General features: G+C 44.9%; 1 protein-coding gene across 1 annotated transcript in view; it reads right to left on the reverse strand.

The window, feature by feature from the left end:
• NCKAP1L (NCK associated protein 1 like) overlaps nt 1–18986 on the reverse strand; it is a 2015530-nt gene that overhangs the window by 1058847 nt on the left and 937697 nt on the right. Inside the window, exon 23 of the mRNA XM_069653209.1 lies at nt 6492–6589. Coding sequence (XP_069509310.1) covers nt 6492–6589 — 98 coding nt within the window. The remainder of the gene's footprint in view (nt 1–6491; nt 6590–18986) is intronic.

Here is an 18986-nt window from a genome sequence, read left to right on the forward strand (position 1 = left end):
GAATAGCGGTTGAGAGCAATTTTCGCCTCGCTCGCGGTGTTTTCTTCTTTATTAGCAATGATGTGGAGTACATGTCTGGGCTAAAGTGCCTGCTGCAGATGCGGTATCGATCACCCCTCTTGTCCGCAAAGACTTCTAGGACTCTACTTTCTAGCTCAGAGGCTGGATATCCGCAATATCGGACCCATTCTCTTATCTGATCTATTGTCTTAGGGAAAACATGCATTATAGTATCTTCAGATTTGTTATGGGTCTTCGAAGGGCAACCGCCAATGGAACAGGCAGGCATTATGGAAAGTTCTGAAAAGTAAAGATCAACAATTCTCTATGAATACCAATGTGTTAAAACATTAAATGACACATAAAAGGTTCAATGCAAGGTCCGTTTTGGTTCTTGGAACTATACACGTTATTCACATGCGGATAAGTATTTCAATAACTTTCAAAAAATAGAAAAAGTAATTTGACTAAACTCAGAACATGTGACTAGTTCCTTGCATGTACTGTCGTGAACGAAAAGAAAACATGGATGCAATTTGATGACTACTAGCAAATAGATATAAATTAAAAAATTGGACGCAAAATGATTATGGTACATGGACTTACCTTGACGAACAAACAGTTAGATGCAGGGATCAGAGTAGTTTCTTGTCGTAGAACAGGGAGCAGTTCACAGGTTTCAAACTGACGAGTTTGCTCAAAGTGGTCACGGAAGTTCACAGAGACGAAGAGCAGATAACCAGCACCTTCACGGGTTGACTAGCAAAGCGCAAAGAAGTTCTCATTAGAAATATGAAGTGGGTTATAAAGAATTCGAAACAGGGGTGTGTTTGTGAATGAATGACGTGTATATGTCGTGGCATTATGCGGATTGCAGGGGGGCGTCCAGCGTGAGGGGGGATGCTTGGCAGGAGACACGGGGTCTGGAGGTAGACATGGGAACAACAACCCATGCTCTATAGACCACTTTGAAGTGTACATGGTCTTTGGCACCTCTTGGCCTTTATCGCTCCCTGACAGCTCCACTTGCCAGCACAAGTACCCCGGTGCGAACTGCCTTTGATAGGGCGGGGGGTGGATCGGGGCGGTGGTCGTGCAGACAAGACACAGGAAGACTCGTGAATGGAGACACACTTATGTGGATTGCAGGGGGCCGTCCAGCGTGAGGGGGGATGCTTGGCAGGAGACACGGGGTCTGGAGGTAGACATGGGAACAACAACCCATGCTCTATAGACCACTTTGAAGTGTACATGGTCTTTGGCACCTCTTGGCCTTTATCGCTCCCTGACAGCTCCACTTGCCAGCACAAGTACCCCGGTGCGAACTGCCTTTGATAGGGCGGGGGGTGGATCGGGGCGGTGGTCGTGCAGACAAGACACAGGAAGACTCGTGAATGGAGACACACTTATGTGGATTGCAGGGGGCCGTCCAGCGTGAGGGGGGATGCTTGGCAGGAGACACGGGGTCTGGAGGTAGACATGGGAACAACAACCCATGCTCTATAGACCACTTTGAAGTGTACATGGTCTTTGGCACCTCTTGGCCTTTATCGCTCCCTGACAGCTCCACTTGCCAGCACAAGTACCCCGGTGCGAACTGCCTTTGATAGGGCGGCCATCTAACTGAATGTAAGAGGATGGCTGCAGGATCTACTACATGGAATGCAGGGGGGTGAGTTTATAAATACCTCACCCTCCCAGGAGAATATACACTAGATTCATTTAAAAAATCAAAACAACCATTGTTAAAATATATGTTGGGCTTTATTTTAGATTTTAATTAAACATAAATAATAAACATTACACATTGTAAAGTTGAGGTTGCAGCACATCGAGGGAAAATCCGCAGTATTGTCCACTGTCACTGGGGAAATGTTGTCTAATGGCAAGTACCGCACAGGCAGGTATTACTCTCCGAACGCGGTGTCCGAGCCTCCCGTGAAGCCACCAAGTGAAGCAACGATAGGCCACCAGCCTGTACCACCTGTGAAAAAAAAAGATGCAAACTGTATTAAACTGACCAAACTTTCTTATCAATGTCGATTCAGGTAACACATGTCATTTTTCTTAGAAAAAAATTATATCTAGAAAATGCACGATATGGAACAAATTTACATGCGTTCGAATGATATGTAAATGTAATTTTATATGTGGGAGACGACCATGAAATAGTGGTGGCATTACTGACATCACAAACAGAGTATACTTACTCGTTACTCGGATTACGCGGACGAACAGTGCCGCGAAGTTCGTGCATAAGCACCATCATCATCCTCAACACGGTCCGTGAGAGGCAGGCTTCCCTGAACTCTGGCAGCTCGGTGATGCATTGCGGACTTTGCTCGCCTTCCTGCAGACTTTGCTCGCTTTCCGAAATGTAGGCCAAGCACCCGGAATTTTCACGGCAGCAGCAGTTCTCCTCCTCAGTTGGCATTAGCTCGCACCGATTGCACGTGCACCAGGTGGAGACGCCGTCCATGCGACATGGTCCAGGCTCTTCATCCGTTGACTGGTCCTCCCAACTGCCGTCCGAATCCCCATCGTTTTCGCGTGCTTGACTTTCCAGTAGTTCTTCCTCGGTGTACTCGGGCTCGTACATATACGGCATTATTGTGGCCATTGTGCGGTAAAGATAGTAAAATAATTTACAGAGATGGTACAGGTGTTCACACGGGCTACAAGCGGCGAAGGTAGCTGACCAGAGCACTGAAACGAGTCACAGAATACTCAAAGTAACACAGAGAGAGGAATGGAATCGAAAATCTGCTGCTGTGTGTTGTGAAACGGTCTGTTTATACTTATTGGGGAAAGAGGCGTCCTGCCATTTCCATGGCAACACGTCAATAGCTGAGGCGCAGCGATTGTTGACACGAGACGTGCTTGAAATGGGCAGTACGCGTCTGCTGATGTCAGGCTCAGGGGCGGGGGATTTGATTTAGTGCCGCAAAGGCAGGTGAGCCAGGTCGATGCGGCGGAATGATAGGATTATCACAAAATGGAGGCTGATTTCGAGTGCGATAATGGGCGAAAAGTCGGGTAAGGTCCATAGGAAAGTTTCCTACGATCTACCGATTTATGCTTACAAACACATGGCCGACCCGTAGGGACAATAAAAAAAAAGTCCCGGAACTCTCCTTTAAGCTTTATAGTCCTAGCTCGAAGATGGTACAGGGAGCAATGGGCTCTGAAGACCGAGTTAAGGGCCTGAGCGCAGCGACAGTGTTTAACAAGATCTTCAGGGCCCATAATGCCCATACGGCCTGATGGTGTTGTCTATAAAACAATTATGTTCTGGGTTTTAGGGGATAAGTAAGAAAGAAAAAAAACAGGCAATATGTCTGGAGTGGTTGCTGGGAAATTGCTATTTCCCAGAAAACACGTACAATGGAATGAGGGAGGAAGGGTGGGGTCTTAAATCCCAGCCAGGCCGGAGTGGCTCGGCAAGGCAAGTGAGTGGTGGTTGGGGGCGGTAAAGTGATAAGTCGGTCCGCGTCTGCCAGGTGCGACCCGGCAAAGCTTAACGGGGCAGATGACCCTGCCCCCTCATTGGATTAAGGTAAGGAGTGGGGGGGGGGAGTGAGAGTGCCTGGGCTGTGCCTGGCAGGTGCAACCCAGTCAATGTGGGGAGCGCAGTTGCAGAAAGACTCTCTGTGATGAGAGCGTCGTACCAAGAGCCCTGTAGCCAGCGCATCGACACTGGGGGAATGATGTGGCTTCCCCTAAATTGGCCAATTTCCCGGCCATACGTAATTTGGAGCCATACCAGTTTGTATTGCTTGGAAACTGGCCAAAGAGGGAATGCCACATTACTCCCCCAGGACATAATATAGCTTACACATCTGGTCAGAAGGCCGTACTGGGTGTTATGCGCCCCGAAGACTGAGTTATAGGCCTGAGAGCAGAGGGTGCATTTAACAAGGTTGTAGTGCCAATAATGCTCAGTACGGCCCAAGGTCAGGGTCTACAAAGCTATTAGTAACCCGGCCACATTATTTACTATGCCTGTCTGCTTCCTTGGTGTGAACTGCTCCCCTGCCTATTACTATCTTCTCTGCATTCTTGTGTCTGCCGGCTACATTTGCCTTTAAATCGATGATTTGTCTGCTTTATTTATGCCGCCTACTCTGAACCTTTCCTGAGAATTGCCTCTCTCTATGGCTGCTGCCACAGTGCTGCCTATTAACGTGTCCACCATGTGCTTCTTTGCCTGTTCAATTACTTTACCTTCCAGCACTAATGTTGTGTGACTCGAGACCTCCGGGCCATGCTACTCTAACTAACATCTCCTCACTTGGTGAATGCTAAGACCTGTTTTCGAGGCTAATCATTTGCCCCCCTAGTTAGGGACACGCCCACATCCTGTACGGGGAAAAAGTGTCCATTTGTCTCACAGATCGACAAATCACCTGCCTTCGCCCATCCTCCCTAGACCCAATGACACCTACTGAACAGGATACAGCACAGCAGCGTGGTCCTCATGGGCCTGGCCTAGGACAGCAGCCGACATCATGATAAAGAAGTCGGAATCTGTGGCAGAGTGCCTTCACTAATGATGACAGCAGCAGTCAGCGTAGAGTTCTGTGACATGCTATACAAAGTAAGGCAGAGGGGAGGAAACGTGGCATGCTGAGCAATCTATGAGTAATAACCGTTTAATCTCCAGCAGTTTGACCAATCTAAAGACAGCATGTGACATACAAGAGTTATACAATGTAATAAATCCTTGCTTTTGGCTTAGGACATTATATTTCTTATGACCAGCACTTGCTCACTAGAGGCCTGGCATGTGTGTTCTGTCACTTAAGGATCACCCCTCTATTCATATAATTCCTTTCTACAATAGCCTGACCGGTATACAAACAATACACTTAAATACACTGGTTTATAGCATTTTACCACTGTGCGTGATTCCTTGTTCTCACCTCTGTTTTCAGACTGATGGAACATTGCTTTGTATTGTATGGGTAGACTTTCAGGATTAGATTTCAGCCGATAAAACCCCATCGAGATCAAATGTGTGGTTTTCAGTGGGCACTGTAACAACACCATTTGTATTAGTAATGTCTGTATTTGTATGTTCTTTGCATTTGCTGCTATGGTTATTGGGAGACAACAAATAAGGTATTGGTTCAACCACTGCGCATAGACCATTGATCAATCCTTATTTCCAAATCTTCACAAATAAAAAGTTTTCAATAAATTCTTCTGTGCAGAGCAGACCACTGCAGGCAGAATTTACACGCTATTGGAAGCGTTATAAAGGTTAAGAGGCGCTACTCCATCCAAGGAGGTGGAAAGAGATAAAAAGGGAAAAAAGACAATAAAATCCATTGGGACTAGATCGTTTAGTACAACCAGCAAGATGTGTTGCGAGCTGGTGGACACCATTCTATCATATAGTTAGAACATTAAATCAGAAGGAAGGTGAAACATTGGCCCTGAAGAAGACCTGTGTTCTGTAAGTTCAAAACACCTGTTGGCCGGAGCATATTAATCACCAATTGAAATTAAAACTGAACGTGAAGAATGTATTGAAAACTTTCATTTGTGAAAATTTGGAAATAAGGATTGATCAATGGTCTATGCGAAGTGGTTGAACCAATACCTTTGTTGTCATACCATTTGTTAAACTTACAAGGAAGTATGGGTCGAGATTGGCAAACCGTGCAGCAACGACGTTCTTGGGTTGAACACTAGAGCAATATTTTATGTGGTTGTGCAACTGAGTAGCAGTCCCCTAACCCCTGGTGACTGAGGGGGATGTTGTTTTCTTTTTATGGTTACTGGGAGAGGCTTGGCGACATGATCCATAAAGGGACATGCCCTGTTGTGTATCAAACGCAGTTGTGTTTAGGTTGTCAGTCTCATGTTTCAGCTCATCTGTAAGAAAGGCTGGTTCTGATGTTTTCCCTGTGGCTTTCTTGCTTGAGGTCCTGCATTTTCATGATAGCAAGACTTCACATTCACCTTTTCCACCCAGAGTTACACCCATTCTCCTCCAGCCCATCATTCTTCTACTACACACCTTCTGCTTTGCACTGCATTTTTTAAATTCATGCCGCCCAAGGATGGCTTTACAGTAAGTGTAAGGAAACGCCCAATTGTGAGCCATTTCTTGCGCTGAAAATACTTCTGTTCCAAATAACCTTATACACCATGTGACTTTGGCGCTACAGCATTTTATAAGCACAATCAAAACAACGTGTTGTATACACTGAAAAAACAAAGTTGTGTTAGATTTTTTAGGGTAAAAACGGCCAAACACAGATTTCATTTTTTTAAAGCAGAAGTAAACAGAAAAAACACTTGAAACACGAAACCCAGTATTGGTTGTTTGCAAAAGGTTGACAGATTTCTCCGTCTCATTTGGTATCTTTTTGAAAGAGATTCCAATGTGAAAACATTCAATAAATCAGTACACATCCCTGAATGTTTCCTTCCCCCTCTGTAGGCGTGGGAACAGAGAGTTCGAATGGCATCTCCCATCCTACCTTTATTTCTGTCATTTGCGAGGTCACGTGCCACATCAAGTTTTCACTCAGGAACTTCATCCCGTATGGACCGATCAGCTCAGCCAGCGCTCTCAGTTCTGTGAGGAAAGGGAGGTATGTGCTAAGTACAAAATCCAACACAAGCCATACATTGTCAGTTTACTTTTAATGTGCGAGAAACGTGTGTCTTTAAAGTTATATTGCACAATACAACCTACACCGCAAAAGGGTGGCATCTTATAAGGCTGCCTCTTATGTGCCCTTTGTTGTACAGGCACTTCTTCTGTGTCCTAAATAATGAAGCTGCAACATTTCCTAAATTATGTGGTAAAAGTTGACAATGCAAAAAATGTGTTTGTAGAATTTTGTATCACTCAAATGAAAAATGAATATGTGATGCTCAAATTAAATCCTACACTTTTTTTGTATCACGTCTTCGGATAACTAACTTTTCACCTCTACCTACCGACCTCTCCAGATAAAGCAGCAAGCATCTTACCATGTAACTACTCTTCTTAGTCTACTATATGTTTCCAGTTCTCAAAAATCCATACAGAATGTACCATCTGTGGAAGAAACCATGCATATGTCTCATATCTAGGGTTCTGCCTAAAGGCCCGAAGGGGTTGACAGATAGATAAGAATGGTTGCCTTTATTGATTGTGTGTCAGCCTGTCAATTCCAGAATGATGCAAACATTGTAAACCATGATATCATGGGTCAGGCAGTTTACCTTTTACACTACCTAGAAATTAACAATTGTGGATAACATTAGTAGTAAACGTATTAAAAAGGCTTCGGTTATCTGGCCTTGACAGACGTCTTTCTCAGGAACTTTCCTCTACATGTTATGTTATGATATGTTATGCTATAGAGTATTGTAGAGAGTAAAGGACCGGAAGGTCCTTCACAAATGCCAAGTTGTGAGAGTGAAGCAGCATCTAATTAAATGTATTTGTTTCAATCTTAAAATGTTTCCTGATGGGATAACAATTGGAAGAGATCACAATTCTATGGGACGAAGTTCCCAACTAGCTGCACTATGTACAGCAAGTGTTCTTCCTCCCGCCGATCTTACGTTTTATTTAGAAACTGTTAAGGGAGGACCACCTTTGGATCTCAGATTCCTACTAGGAACATATGGTTGGATAATAGAATTAATGTAGTTAGGAAAATGTTGATAGAGAGACTTGTAAATTAAGGATGCAGTCTTAAAATGAATATGTCTCTTAAAGGGTAACAAATGCAGACTGTGCACTATGGAGGCGCACTGGTAACAATACAAGCTACTTGATTTTGTAAAACTTGCAGGTGAGCAAATTGGTGCCTAGCACAACCAACCTATGGGGCGTTACAGTGGTCAATTTTGCAGCCACAAATGACATATAACTCTGCCAATAGCTCCGAGATGACTTAAGGACAGACAAGGACATATTTTATTTCAAAAGCCTCACACTGTGAATAGAAGTACTGATGACCGAGCCAGCGTGAAAAGACATGTGAACACAGGGTTAAAAGCTACACCCAGAGTTCGAGTCTTGCGCAGGATGGGTAAACAATTGTTCTCTAGAAAGAGTTGATATTCACTAAACACATGTTTCTTCTAATTTAAGGAAGTATCAATGACTATTATTTTGGTTTTTTGACATTTAAACTAAGCCATTTCCCATCCATTCATCGCTTAATGGCTGAAAAGAGATTATTCTGGTATTGCGTGCATCACATGCATCAACCTTAGGAGGCAACTTAAAGTAAAGTATTATTTGGATAGCAAAGGAAACCAACTTCATGCATTTCAGAAACTCATGTAAATTTGGATGTAAATAACTAAAAGGAAATGGGGGAGTGGTGAACCCAGAGTACTGCAAAAGGAAGATGAGATTTAGGAGTAGGAAAATCATTGTTTGAAATTCAAAAATATACTTTGGGTAAAAAAGACGAAAACCAGAACATCCTGGCAACCGAAGATAACCTTTCCAGTATGAACTGGTAGTTCAGCGTGTTGAAGGCAGCAGAGAGATCCAACATTATCAGTTCAGAAGCAGTTCTGAATTGTCCTTTTCTGGTCAACAAGAGGTTTTCCCGGATATCTATTCAAGCCAGTTCAGTCCCACAAATATGTCAAAATCCAGATTTTCTTTATTCCCGCAGATGGTAGATTTTGACAAACTCCTGGAGTTAAATCACATCTACCTTCCCCAGGAATGTATCCAAGAATCGAGCCTTAGCTATAGGACAATAGTTGGATCGATCACTTGGGTCCACAGATGATTGTGAGTGAGGTGTTTCAAGATGTGTTAAGCAGCTCTGATACTAATCCCTGAGAAAGTGATCAATTTATTAAAAGGTTAAAAATATAGCAATTTCTTGTTGTGAGCAGTTAACAAATTCTGCCGGACGTGGATTGGCAAGACAAGAACTCAATTTAATACAATTGATAATCAATGTAACTTTAACAGTGATAGCAGAACAAACATTAAATCCGGGGACAGATAAAAAAAAAGCCTGTCTCAAATATGAATCATTGTAATATAGATGTAGAATAGTTAGACTGAATCTTACTGTTGCCAGTGATGAAATGAATAGTATTAATGTTAGTCATGAAAGTAGTATGAATGGACAACAGCCATTATATGGTGACATGATTTGCGGATTTGGGAACTGATTTGTTTCAAACAATTTAAGCTTTATCAAATGTTTGCTTTGATGAACTGTTCATTTTATGAACTGTTATGCATAAAATGGTCTCTTAGCTATAATTATAGGTGCCTTGTATTCTTTCTTGAGCATATATTGTTTGCACATTGTCTTGCAGTCCAAGGGTGAATTTACAATTACTTGAAAATTGGGAGACATAGAAATGTAATGTTGGCCCTAAAAGCATTTCTGTGGGGCCCAATATTTTCTTTCATTCAAGGTTCACCCCTTTTACCCTTGCCAATTAACATCTAAATGCACCCAATGGCTCATACAAACTACTATTCTAGATGTGCACGGATGAGGCAAAGATTCATGTTGGATGAGTAAATGCCACGGGGGAACTTGGCTGCCATCACAAAAATTGCCGTAGTGCAAAGAAAGATACATTTTCATTGCATTTTTGCACTCGAGCAATGTTTGCCCTAGTGCTCAAAGGAATGGTATTAGCACTAGGTCAAACGTTGCCCTGGTTAAAAAATGCATTGCAAATGTATAATTTCTGGCCTAAGGAAACTGTTGCCGTTGTGCTCCTACCATGCCAAACTGTTCCTTTCATGGTGTAATCGTTTTCTAATATGTCCCAGTGTTTTTAGAAATAGGGCAAACTTTGCCCTAGCGCTAATACCATGTATCCGTGCCCTTGCACCGTTGCACAGTTTCTGTAATCTGGCCACGGATGAGCATTGCTGGCACCTACCTGTTATCACAACTGCTTTGCCATTCCTCCCACTAAGTGTTATGAGGATGCTGTCTGTGGCACGCAGTGTTGTACAAAAAAACTCTAAAAAGATGATCAGATTGACTGCCCAATGCACGTAACTGAACCTCCCGAGCATCGGATTGGTCTCTAACCTTGACAGAGAAAGAAGATGATTCACATTCCCAGGAGTGCCTTTTTAATGTAAATAGTCTAACCATCACATCTCCAGACTAACTGCATCCACACACGCAGACATGCATTTCCTGCCAAAACAAAGCTTTCCCATGGAATTATTGTGATATTGTGGGGGCACATCTCCTTTACAGCCCAGAGATTTCTTGCCCTGTAAACTGGTACCCAATGATATAACAGGGAAAAGAAACCAAACATACATTCATAAATGCATAAAACGAATTTCTCTGGCCTTGGCCGTCCATAATCCATACTCCTTCATCACTGACTAATTACCCTTCCTCCAATGTACCCCAACCACACTGGGACTGTTTTCCTACCCAACACATCATGGTGGCGATGGTTGATACAAATGGAGACAGTCTAACTTCAAAAGGTTTTAATTAGTCTAGCGAGAGTTGCCCTTGTCTCATCTCCTGGAATCACTAAACCTTTGTGACTGTATATGCACAACACAGCACTCTGAGGTAGATGCAATGCAATATGTTTGCAAAATTTAAAACACTGACATAAATGAATAAATACATGTATTAGTGTGTCCAGTCTGCACCCGAAAGTACAACACACATTCTTTAAGAGCTGGAAAATGATTTTCAATGGCAGTTCCCAAATTATGTAATGCTTTAACTAACTCACACGTTGCAAATGTTAAACGTTCGTTTTTGTTATTTCTAAATTGCCTTAAGTAAGGTAAGGAGATCGCATTCAGTGTTATGTTCAACATTTTGCTATTCAAGCAGTATGCAAAAAAAACCAAAATAAATAATAATTACTTCTTTGCAAGAACAGATTTTCTTTTAAATAATAACTGTTCCATTGCACCTTCCCTTTACCTTTTTTGCATGTGTTTCTGCATCTATTGCCCTCTTGATCCCACTGGACCATTCTTTGATGACATTGGTCAACTCCTTGATTTTCTTTACACTAAACATCACCTCATCATCTAAGGTGACTTTAACCTTCCCTCTCCAACCACTTCCCATAAATCTGAACTTCAGTCTTTTCTTAGTGACCACACTCACCACTCTATCCATAACCTACCTTCCCCCACAGAGGGTAAATCTTTGGATCTCTTATTCACCTTCACCTCTCTCTCAGCCACTGATACTACTGCAACACCATCCACATCTCATCACTCAATTGTTTCCACCACCATCTCCTTTCCACCCTCTGACCTTTCCTCACCACTTGCTTCACCTATTACTAAAAGGAAATGTAAAACATCTGCCATTCCCCCTTTCTCTCCGACCTACAGTTCTCACTCTCCTCCTTCACACCTGATTACTCTTCCACCAACACAGCCTTCTCCAGCTTCCAATCCCTACTCTATGACTCATTATCCTCTCACTTCCCAATGCTTACTTTGACCTCTAAGTCTCAGCATCCTCAACCATGGGTCACTCCATTCATACGCTCTCTCCGCACAGACATACATTGGATGCTGTGCAAATGGAGGCATACCCACTTGCATGAGGACCTGCAACTCTACCTCTCTGCCCTGAACTTTCTCAAGTCCACTCTTGATAGAGCAAAAAGGGAATTCTACCTAACCCTCATTGACTCGCACTCCAACCATCCTTGCTGGCTACAGGGCACCCTAAGCTCATTCCTCACTCCTCTTAAGTCTATAACTGTCAACTCCACTCTCAGGGCTAATGTCTTTGCTGAATACTTCACTGGAAAAATTTACAAAATCAGAGACTCTCTCCTGACCTTCCTCACACTCTCCCTCCTACATTTTACATTTGTACTATTCTACCATAATTCTCTGCCTCCATCTCCCACTTTAGTCACACTAATACTAACAAAGTGCTGCCTCTTTTTATAAAGGCTAACCCCTCTTGTGCCCCATCAAACCCTCTTGGTCCTCCGGTAGTCAAGCCTTTTGCCCCTGTAGTGGCCTCTCCCTCACTGATCTCTTCAACCTGCCCCTTGATTCCGCTTGCTTCCCCTGTGTTTTCAAAACAGCCACGGTCATCCAACTCCTAAAAAAGCAAGGAGATGAACCGAACCAACCGGCTAACTTTTGCCCTGTGTATCTCCTTCCACACTACTCTAAAGTGCTGGAAAGGGTTGTGTTCAAATATCTTACTAATTTCTTAGACATCCACAACTTTCGAGACCCCCTACAAGCAGGTTTCTGATCCTGTCACTCCACAGAAACTGCTCTCATCAATGTGTCCAACTTCATCGCCTCTGATAAGCACTCAAACCTATCCTCTATCCTAATTCACCTTGACCTGTCTGCTGCCGTTGACACTGTTGATCACTCTGATCTCCTTAATACTCTCTTTCTTCTTGGAATTTGCGATCAAGCCCTTGCCTGGATTGAATCCTACCTTGCACATCGGCAGTTCTCTGTTGTCTGGAGCAACAACACCTCTCAACTCACTCCTCTAACTGTTGGTCTTCCACAAGGCTCTGTCTTGGGCCCACTCCTCTTTACACTCTACACTTCTACTCGTCTTCCATTAATCTCCTCCTTTGGGCTCTCGTGCCAATTCTTCGAGGACAAAACCCAAATCGACTTCTCTTTTTCTGAATTCTCTTCTGACCTGTCTATAAAAGTGTCCAACTGTCTCTTTGCCATTAAATATTGGATGGCTTCACACTCTCTGATGTTAAATGCCAGCAAAACAGAGGTACTCTTCTTCCCTGCCAAAAGCTCTCTCTCATCTCTTCTTCTGCCTATCCAGCACCCACTGGACACTCTCCCCTGATCTTCCTCAGCTAGAAACTTCAGTGTCATCTATGATCCTTTTCACATCTTCTCTACTTTCATCTCCAAAACTGGAACAGCAGCTCACCTCAACCTCCTAAATATTAGGAAAATCAGGCACCTGCTTCCTTTCAAAACCACAAAGCATCTCTTAACCACTCTTGTCTTCTCTAAACTGGACTACTGTGCCAACATCCTCTTTGGTCTCCCCCAACTATGCTTTCTGTCCTCTCAGCAAGATCATTAACTTCGGTATCAGGACTCTCTTCGAGCTCTCTCCCTTCATACCTACTTCCTTGTACCGTCACCAGGCTGGATGGCAGATGATGCAAAACAAGGGAAGATTTAAATATCTTCTCCTGGTTGACAAATGTATCCACGGTATGGCACCACTGTATCTATCCTGATCTATCCAAGGCCATAAGCATTCTCGTAATATCTGCTCAGCCTCCTTGAGTACCCTTGTGGCTCCTCACCCTAACGGTTCTTTCTCTCACTTCTGCTCTTTCTCTCTTCTTGCTCCACTTGGATGGAATTCTTTTCCCCTGGAAATCTGAGAAACAGTCCACATGGATTTGTTCAAAACCAAACTAAAAGTCTACCTCTTCACCTTTGAGCTACCCTCTTAACCTACCACTCATCTGCCTCCTAGCTAACATTTTTTCATAACCTCTAAACTGCCTCCGTCTCTCTTCCTCTGCCTCCATTCTAGCACTTCACCCATCATGGTCACGTCCAGAGCATAGCTGGCCGTACCGCCTACCTGCAGTTAAAAATGTCCAATGTTGGTTGTCCTTAATGTATGTATGTCCACTTATGTATTGTCCACAGTGACTGTTCAATTTACTCCCCTCCACAACCTGGTCAGAATGTACTTCAAACTCAGCCCATTGTAAAACGGTCACTGCTTCCGGTCAAATATGATTTATTATTGTGCGTTCATTTGTGATGATCAAAAGAGCATTGTTCCTCCTGTATATAAATAGATAAATAAATAACCAGCAGCCCAGTGAGGGGAAAAACGTGCATGAAGAATGCCATTTGTCCTAGTCCCAAATAAGAGACACACGGACAAATGTTGTTTAACCGGCATTTTGGAGCACTCGTAGAGCGAATGCCAAATAAGCCCAAAAGGGAAATAGAGAGAGACTGCAGACAAATACCCTGGGAGGAAGGGCTACAGTCTCAAAGCCAAGAGCAGAAGATGGGAGAAAACATGGCCCAAAGCAGTGTCTTAAGAAATATGGTATTATAGTACCAAGAGTACGAGGACAGACGAGAAAGCACTAAAGAAAGATCCAAAGAGAGAGAGACATTAAACAAGTGGATCAAGTCCCACATGATCTAATGCAGGGTGAATTGAGAGACTATAAAACAAGAGTGTGCTTAAATATGTAAAGACTGATTTGGCCACAACATATCTTTAAAGAAATCACACAACCCAGGTGTGTTATCCAAGAATTAAAAGAGCTCATGCAGGGGATATCCAGGCTTTATGGGAGATTATAAAACGAGGAAACATGTTAAACAGAGATATTTCATACAGAGACTATTTAAGAAATCAGCAATCCAAGATAATAAACATCTTTTCGTGGATGCTTAATTCTTTTAGATAGGTAGGGTGAACCCTTTAGCGATAGGGAAACGTGGGCCTTTTCCTATATAATTCCATTACAAATCACTAAAATGCCCGTAAAGTGTCTGACTTCTTCTTTCAAACTGCCACAGTTCCCACAATCACTACACTGCAACTTGCTTTTAAAAGCTCAGGAAAGAGCATGGGAAATATTGATTGCAAAATAGTACGAAAGAATTTAAAACACCAAAGGCTTGTAGTGGAAGTTCTTAGTAGGAATTTATTGTAAAAAATAAATAAAATCTTTATCAAAACACTTAAACAATGTTTTGTATTATGCCTCGGTAAGAAAATGCACTATACAAGAGGGTGTCCAGATACCTTCTTAAATAAGCGAATTGACTATTTAAAATTAAGAAGCTAAATACGACAGATCACTGTAACCAGTTTTATGGTGGCGGATTGTTAACGTTTTAAGGTGTTTAAGAAAGCTAGATTAAAAGTAAATTTTAAGAGACTAAATGAAATGTATTCTTTGTGGTTAAGTAAAAAAACAAATTGGGAAAAGGGGACTATCCTATGATGAGGCGTGTCCCAGGAATAGTACGTCTAAAGGATGTAGACGCAGGCAGAATCAGCCTTCTGGCAAGATGCAGAGTAGGCACTGCTCCTATTGAGTGACAATGTTCTAATGGCGTTTTATCTCCTCATATCCTGGGGGGATCTGATTGTAAATTTTATTTGCATTACTGTATACGCTTACACTAATAATATATTGCTAATGAAAGGCACCAGCTGATGTTGGCAGATTAGCAAAGCCGCCTGATACCGCTTTCATCACACACCAATAGCTGGGTTGTTCAATAATTCAATAACAAGGGGCTCTCCCGCTCTGGTTTCTCATAAAAAATGTACGACGCTGTCGAGTCCTGTTGGAACTCCCTCTGCAGCCGCGCGCTGACGGTAATGCCTGTAATTCGAGTTCTGATCTCTCCGTTGGGTGTTGTGGGAGTTATGTTGATTGTCTGCTATTTAACTCATACCACGCATTTTCTTATTTGTTATTCTTCCAACATAGTGTCAGTTTGCTAGGTGTAATGTCTGCAATTTGCCAAATATTGAGATAGGCCGATTAGTGAGAGCAGCTAAGGCCTCCAATCAGGCTTTAACTTACAGTGTGGCAATGGAGGGGATTTGTTCACCTGAATATTAGCCGAGACTGCGCACAACGAATGTCAAACATTAGAATGCCCGACAACAGTCATTTGAACAAGTGTAGCAATAACAACTGCAGGAACATGTAACTCCCTCTGCCCCCAAGTTACACAGAGGGTCACAAAAAGATGCTAATGAGAGTAAACCTAATGAACCACAGCAGGGAATAAACGTATCCTGTCCACAGCATCTATTAGAAAACAAGCATTGGCAAAGCCAATAGTTTTGGTGTTTCCTGCGGTTCTTTGCATTTTACATGTATAGGTACCAAGGTGCAAGGAGAAGAGTGCAAAGTTTCAAAGGAGGATGTGATAAGGGGCAATGATGTGAAAGAGAGTGAGAAAGAAGGAGAATAGGGCATTGGAGGAAACGATTGAGAGAGTAAGAGGGTAAGAAATAAAGCGAGAGTGTGAGAGGAAGGATGAGTGAGGGTCAAGAGTGGTGATGGGGTGGGTGGGTAGGTTGTAGAGAGAGCTTGGTGGGTGGGGGTGGAGAGAGTGGTGATATGGTGGGTGGGGTAGAGAGTGGGGGCAGGGCGGGTGATGGAAGAGAGAGTGGAGGTATGGTGGGTGGGACTAGAGAGAGGTGGTGAGTGGGTGGGTAGAGAGAGTGGGAGTAGGGTGGGTGGCAGTAAAGAGAGTGGGGGTAGGGTAGGTAGGTGGTGGTAGGATGGGTAGGTGGGGGGCAGAAAGAGTGGGGGTTGGCTGGGGTTAGAGAGAATGAGGTTAGGGTGGCAGCAGAGAGAATGGAGGTAGGGTGGGTGGAGGTAGAGTGAGTGGAGGTAGAGTGGGTGAGGGTAGAGAGAGTGGGGGTAGGGTAGGTAGGTGTTGGTAGAATGGGTAGGTGGGGTAGAGAGAGTGGCGGGTGGGTGGGTATAGAGAGTAGGGTAAGGTGGCAGTATAAAGAAGGAACAAGTTACTTACCTGTAACTGTTGTTCTCCAGCATGGGTCTGGCATGGATTCACATGCTCATGAATATTCCCTGTCGTCAGGCCGGGAATCCTCGGTATAGAAAAAAATCAGTATCAGTTTCGTTTCTGATCTGTCTTTCTTAGTAGTAACCAATCACTGGTCTCTGGGTCATACTGCCCCCAGCCAATGACTGCCCTCTCCCTAAGCCCCGCCTCTGGCAGCCACCCTCAGATTTGGTAGCACGTAAAGTGGCAGTATGCCCAAGTGAAGAGCCGCAGAAGGGTAGGCGGGAGGGTTTGCATGTGAATCCATGCCAGACCCATGCTGGAGAACAACAGTTACAGGTAAGTAACTTGTTCCTTCTCCAGCATGGGGTCTGGCATGGATTCACATGCTCATGAATAAGAGAATACATAGCAGTACACACATGCACAACCACGGGAGATGGCAACAGGCTCAACATTAAGCAATACAACAACTCAACATTAAGCATCTCTTACCTCCTCACCAGGCTCACCTTAAGCGAACAGGTTGCGCAGCACTGCTTGGCCAACCCTGGACTCCTCCCTGGAGTCCCGATCGATGCAGTAGAATCTTGTGAAGGTGTGCGTCAACCTCCACGTCGCAGCCCTGCAGATGTCCAGCAGGGGCACACCAGACAGGAACGCCGTGGTAGCAGCGATCGCTCTGGTCGAATGGGCTCTCGAACGGCCAGGCAGCGGTCGGTTTGCCAACCGGTGACAGCGCATGATGCAGCCGGAGAGCCATCTGGAAATGGAAGTCTTCGAGAGAGCCTTCCCTTGATTCACAGTCCTAAAGTTCACAAACAGCTGTGATGTCTTCCGAAAACTCTTCGTGCGGTCCACGTAGAACTTCTAGCTACGTCCAGGGAGTGCAGAGTCCTTTCAGCCGGCGACGAAGGAGACGGGAAGAAAACTGGCAACACCAAGGGTTCGTTGAGATGGAAGTCCGACGGCACCTTGGGCATGAAGGAGGGGTGCGTCCTCAGCACCACCCTCGTGTCGTGAAACGTCAAGTATGGCGGCTTGCAAGATAGGGCCTGGATCTCTCCCACTCGTTGTGCGGAGGTGATGGCCACGAGAAACGCTGTCTTCCACGACAGAAACTTCAACGGTGCCGAATGCATAGGCTCAAATGGGGGCTCCATTAGTCTGGTCAACACCACGTTGAGCTCCCACGCTGGGGCAGGGGCCTTCACCGGCGGGAATGATCGGAACAATCCTTTCATAAATTCCTTCACCAGTCGATGAGACCACAAGGACGCCCGTCCCGTAGTTCTGGTGTATCGTGAGATGGCGGCCAGATGTATCTTGATGGAAGCGTGAGCTAGTCCAACCTTGGCCAATGACAGTAGGTACGGCAATACTTGAGGGGCCGTAATCCGCAGAGGGTTAATCTTCTGTGCACGGCACCAGACAGAGAACCTCTTCCATTTTTGTCCGTAGCACTTGAGAGTTGAGGACGCCGTGGCCTTTGCAAGAACCTCTCTGCAGTCGGCCGGGATGTCATACCCTCCAAACTCTAGTGCTGCAGGAGCCAGGCCTGCAAGTTCAGCGACTCCGGGTTGTGGTGAAGAATGGCGCCTCCTTCTCTGGAGAGAAGATCTGCGTCCGTCGGCAGCTTGACTGGTGTGGACGTTGACAAGTCCAGAAGGTCCGGGAACCAGATCTGTCTTGGCCATGCCGGTGCGACGAGGATCATCCTGCACCGGGACCTCTTGAGCTGGTTGATGAGCCGGAGCAGCAACGGCAGCAGAGGGAACGCATAAAGAAATAGGCTGTCACAGGGGAACGAGAAAGCATTGCCCATGCTCCTCGGCTGGGGGAACCTGCTGGCGAACCTCCGGCACTTGGAATTCGTCACTGTCGCGAAGAGATCGATTTGGGGTTCGCCCCACCGTCGGAAGAGTCGATCCACTTGATCCTGGCGTAGTTCCCACTCGTGGCACGAGCGCAGCTCTCTGCTGAGTGAGTCGGCGATCGTGTTTTTTATTCCTGCCAGATGAAGAGGCACCAGAAACATCCCTTGGGCGACGGCCCAATGCCACAGAGCCTGGGCTTCCTTGGATAGGGCAGGGGATCTGGTTCCGCCCTGCTTCCGGATGTAGAACATCGTGGTGGTGTTGTTGGTGAAGATCCTCACCAGCTTGCCCTTGAGGGACGGAAGAAAAGACCTGAGGGCCCAGAACACTGCGCGGAGCTCCAAGATGTTGATGTGGAGTGACTTCTCCTCCGGGAGCCAAAGGCCTCTCGCATGAAGATCTCCGGAGTGCGCTCCCCAACCTTCCAGGGAGGCGTCCGTCATCACCGTCACCTGGTGAGCTGGGGTCTGAAAGTCCGTGCCCGCCGACAGATGAGAGCGGGTACCCCACCACCGGATCTCCTGACGGAACGTCTCGTTGAGAGGGATTCCTGGCGGAAATCCGTCGCCTTGAGCCATCCTCGTCATCTCAGGCAAACG

Source organism: Ambystoma mexicanum, chromosome 3q (genome assembly GCF_040938575.1).
Source record: "Ambystoma mexicanum isolate Mex_15411 chromosome 3q, UKY_AmexF1_1, whole genome shotgun sequence".
Taxonomy (NCBI): domain Eukaryota; kingdom Metazoa; phylum Chordata; class Amphibia; order Caudata; family Ambystomatidae; genus Ambystoma; species Ambystoma mexicanum.